Genomic DNA, 4,801 nt, shown 5'->3' on the forward strand with positions numbered 1-4,801 from the left:
ATTAGTTTAACTTTCTTTGCAAAAAATACTACAACTTTGATAAGTTTGTAAACATTCTTAATAAATATGGTCTTAAAAATATAATGCATTGAATATGAGGTGTCAATGCATTTAAACATTATTACACAAAGCAATTAAATACTTACCATTTGTTAAATTGGTGCAATGTACACATACTAACAAAGAATTAAAACATGTTTGTAACGTTTCGGTAATGACGAAAATTAGAAGTATTGCGCTTTGTTCTTCCAGAAACACAGGAACGTATTGACAGTGTAAGAAATTTAATCACCAGACTAGATAATCAAATCGCCCGCACCGAAAGGCTCATTAACCAAGTGCAAATAAGTGACTCGGTCACCGTAAGAGAGGAACTTAAATCCTTAAAAAGTACGGTCGAAGCAAAGAAAGAGCAACGTGATTTGTTTATGCGACAGATTGAACAATGGCTCTTACTTCTGGAGAACGATCAGCGCTGTGGCGTAAGAGGCAAAGGGAAACCGAGACCAAACACGAGGAGTACAAAAGGAAAGAAAGGGAAAGATACAAAAAAAGAAAAGCGCTCGAGCAACTAAAACCAATTAAATATCTAACAGAAAGAGAAAAACGTCAAAAGCGTCGGAATTGGAAAACACACGCCAAGAACAAGAGATAAAGAAAAAAGTATTAAAACTGCCTTAGCATCTATCTGCACGCCACCAAACTCACCCGAAGGGTTGCAACCAATTCCACAACAACAACAACAACAGCAACAATGTAATAAAGTTAGGGGGCGACGAAAGAAGAATTTGAATCGATCTAGAGCGTATAGAGCACAGTTCAGGTTGAAAATAGAACGAAACAAAGAGCGACGCTTGAAAAATAAGTATAAAACTAGTAACTATAGGCTGATTAGGTCCCAGAAAAAGGATGACGTAGAAGAAACTGTTAAAAATATCATGTCATCTCAGAAAACAATGAAATCAACATTGACACTTTACTGTCTCCTTGTCAATAACTTGCGAACAAAATATGCTTCATCCAACCGCAAAACAAAACAAATAATGAAAAGTCTTGTATTTAGAGAGTCTATGCTGAGGAAATATAAAGTGAAAAGTTATACGGGCAAAGCAACAGGGATTTCTATGAGAGAAATAAGAACAAGAGAGAGCAATTTCAGACTCAAGCAATTAGCTATAAGGAGAACTATTGAAAGTTTCTTTACAAAAGATGACAACTCCAGATTTAAGGCAGGTAAAAAGTCCACTAGAACAAAAAGAAAGAGAAAAATGCAAGTAAGATTACTCAATGACACTATTGCCAACCTTCACCAAAAATACCTTTTTGAAAATAAATAAAAAATTAGTTACAGCCTATTTGCACGCTTGAAACCGTTTTGGGTTATTCAAGCAAGCGAAAAAGATCGACAAACGTGTCTTTGTAAAGTCCATGAAAACCCTTTAATGAAATTAAACAAGCTCAACTTTGAAAAAGCTATTTAACACAGGGATCTGAGAAAACTTATAAAGGACATAACTTGTAATGATCGGCAAAAATCATGTATGTACCGAACCTGCGATAGATGCAAAGACAACAAAATCAAGACATGCACTGACAACGCCAACATTAACTCTGGAAAAATAGTAACTTGGAAGGTCTGGAAGTCAAGACGAATCGAGAGAAAGGATCCAAAAAATGATACAGGAATCTCAAAGACGAACATTACAGTTAGAGAACCAGAAACTGGAATGATTTCAACATTGGTTGACGAATTGCAAACAGACATTGAACGTTTAGCAAGGCATGAATTTAATATTGCACACCAGTATATCACACTAAAGAAATTGAAAGAAACATGCAAAGATGACGAGTTAATAATGCACGTAGATTTCTCATAAAACTATCAATCAAAATTAACAGAAGAAATCCAAAGCATGCATTTTGGCGGCTCAAAACGGCACACAGGAGTTGCATATGTCCACAACAAAACTATTTTGTTTGCCACGATTTCAGACACACTTAGTCATGCCCCTCCCGCAATATGGGCCCACCTTCAACCAATCATTTTGAATTTAAAAGACACATATTCAAGGCTTAAGAAATTACACATGATTTCGGACGGACCAACCACTCAGTATCGCTGTAAAACAAATTTTTATCCGTTTGCAACAAAACTCTTTGACCTTGGCTTCTCGGAAGGTGGTTCCTGGAACTTCATGGAGGCGGTGCACGGTAAAGGGGCCCCGGATGGTGTGGGGGCTGCACTGAAAAGAAACGCGGACGCGCTTGTCAACACACATAACCGTGACGTCATCTGCGCAGCTGACCTCGTCGATGGTAAACTGCAATACTTTGAATAAATAAACGAACGACCTGCACTGTCATTAAGACGTCCATTAAGTTCTTTAATTTAAATGTTCACTTTTAATGACAATTTATTCTAATTCACATATAATTATATATCCATACCAATACAATTACTCTTGTAGTAAACATTAACTAAAACGAATATTAAATATTATGAACAAAATGAATTGAAAAATAACTATGATTTAAAAACCTTATTGTTAATTGGTAAGAATTGTTTAATGTATTACTTTAAATCTTCTTTTCAATTACTTGACGTTTCAGTTAAATATTGTGCTAAGATGAATAATAATCATATTATTCTTAAGTCTTAAGATATATGCATTGTATGCACAGTTGTTGCGTTTACTACAATGTATTTGTCTGTATTATAGGATTACAGCTGCAAAAAAGTACCATTCTTGCAGTCGAAGTGAAAGAAAACGATGTAATATTACAAGAGCAAACCATTCCGTTAGCTGTCAGCCCAGTTCCACAAACTATGAAGCTACACCAGGTATTAAAACTATGATTTAATATTTGATATTTTAAGTACTTAACTTACATTCATGCATATACACTTTTATGTATTTCTAGGTCTTTATAATATATTTGTAAAATATAAATGATAAAATATAACACAATCATATTATGATTTTATCGCATGTTAAAATGTGCCTACAAGTTAGTTTAAAATAACATATTATTATAAAAACACGAGCATGCATGTTTACAGATTACTTGCAAAGAGAAAGGAGTTGTATCATCCAGGGTCCTGAGCTGTTTCTGTTCAGAGAATTGTTCCTGTTACGATCCTGTCACTACAAGATTTGATGTCAATGTAATCACAAAAATATCTTTGTTAACTTTATACAGCGACTACTTATTTAAAAAACATGTATTGTTTAAAGATGCAAATGTTGGTATGTCATGAAAGTGTGCTAATAATACCTTGTTAGTAAAATTATCAAACTAAATGTATATGGTACAGTTACTACCTTGCAGATGCATGAAAGTTCAATGACAGAGGGTACAACAGTGTCCATGCTTCCGGAGTCAGTGTCGAATAAGGTACCTTATCAATATGAAGTTCACATACATATATTCTCGCGAGTCCGGTACTTAAAATAGCATACCCAGTACACTACATGTTTAATAAAAATTCAATATAATTTTTATTGAAAACCTATCACCACCAATTAATGCGCATTTGATAATGGCATACATTAAGGGTATAGATATAAGATTTATATTATTTTCTGAATAACTATAGATATATGAATATGAAATATTTGAATAACTTAAATTTTCAATCATTTATAAACAGGATAGTGTGCTGGTCGTTCCTGTGTCTTTGGACGAATCTCTCATCGACCGTTTTTGTGTTGTGGATTATGACGGCCGTCCATATCCAGGGAAAATCGTCGATGTCGATGACAACAATATTGAAGTTTCCGCCATGCATTGTATTGGTGACAACAGATTTTTTTGGCCTCTTACCCCAGATGTTATTTGGTATGAGGGAGTTAAAGTGGTCACCTTGCTCAATAATGAACCAAGCCTTGTAACCACAAGGCACCGTGCTATTGACAAGACTGTTTGGGAAGCAATAGTGAAAAAGATGGAACTTAATACATGAATATGTTATACGTACAATGTAGTTTTGAATACGAGTTTCCCGCTCACAAAGAAGCGGTTATTTTTGGTTTTAAACAGTTCATGGCATTTAATCGTTTGTGTTCAGAGTTAATGTGTTTAAATCGTCAATGTCACAGACTTACATTAATGCCAAGAGAATGCTGCGTCTACCTACATTGATAAATCCCATTATATTAAGACATGAGTTTAATTGTATATACATATGTTGTGTGAAATCGTTATTGAAATGGGAAGTTGAGCATTGTTTATTTGTTATTTTTTTGTTCTTTAATGTTCAAATTTTATGCAAAATAATAATGTGAACACAAGTTTAAATCTTCCCATAATCTCATGTTTATTGCCATAAAGATTTCTAATTAAAAATTATGCCACTTACCTGTCATTACCGAAACAGTATGTCATTACCACAACGATGCTGTTTTATGCAAACAATTCGATCGCTCACCTTACAATTAAGTATTCTTGTTAAACAAGGAAAATGACATTAGTAATGATAAACCTAATAGCACTAGCATAGATGATAGTTTAAAAAAAAATACAATTTGTTAACAATCTTGTTGCGGTAATGACTTCCGTAAAATAAGCATTGTCTGTTTATTAAATATAACGAACAATCAAATAAAACAAATGAATCTGGTCTAATTCATAGGCATAAAGACCATTTGTAAAGCCTGATTTGTATTAGTGTACATTTTAAAGATATTATCTTTGATTATATTGGCGTTGCGGTAATGACTTCAATCTTTGGGTCATATTGTTTCAAACACACTGTGATGTAAATATGGCAGAATTATGCGCGGACATGTTAATAATCTGA

The 4,801-nt window shown here is 33.8% G+C and overlaps 1 protein-coding gene across 1 annotated transcript; it reads left to right on the forward strand.

Moving 5' to 3' along the window:
* The first annotated feature begins 445 nt into the window (after window positions 1-445).
* Window positions 446-3,964, forward strand: LOC128215445 (uncharacterized). The gene is made up of 6 exons (XM_052922131.1): window positions 446-621; window positions 1,883-2,316; window positions 2,721-2,842; window positions 3,062-3,166; window positions 3,331-3,396; window positions 3,653-3,964. The coding sequence occupies exons 1-6, from the start codon at window positions 446-448 to the stop codon at window positions 3,962-3,964; spliced, it is 1,215 nt and encodes a 404-aa protein (XP_052778091.1).
* The last annotated feature ends 837 nt before the right edge of the window (window positions 3,965-4,801 follow it).

This window comes from Mya arenaria, chromosome 13 (assembly GCF_026914265.1).
Source record: "Mya arenaria isolate MELC-2E11 chromosome 13, ASM2691426v1".
Taxonomy (NCBI): domain Eukaryota; kingdom Metazoa; phylum Mollusca; class Bivalvia; order Myida; family Myidae; genus Mya; species Mya arenaria.

Coding starts and splice junctions, on each gene's coding strand:
- LOC128215445 (XM_052922131.1), top strand. CDS start 446: ATGGCTCTTACTTCTGGAGAACGATCAGCGCTGTGGCGTAAGAGGCAA. Junction 2,843..3,061: donor AAACTATGAAGCTACACCAG/GTATTAAAACTA, acceptor GCATGTTTACAG/ATTACTTGCAAAGAGAAAGG. Junction 3,167..3,330: donor CTACAAGATTTGATGTCAAT/GTAATCACAAAA, acceptor ACTACCTTGCAG/ATGCATGAAAGTTCAATGAC.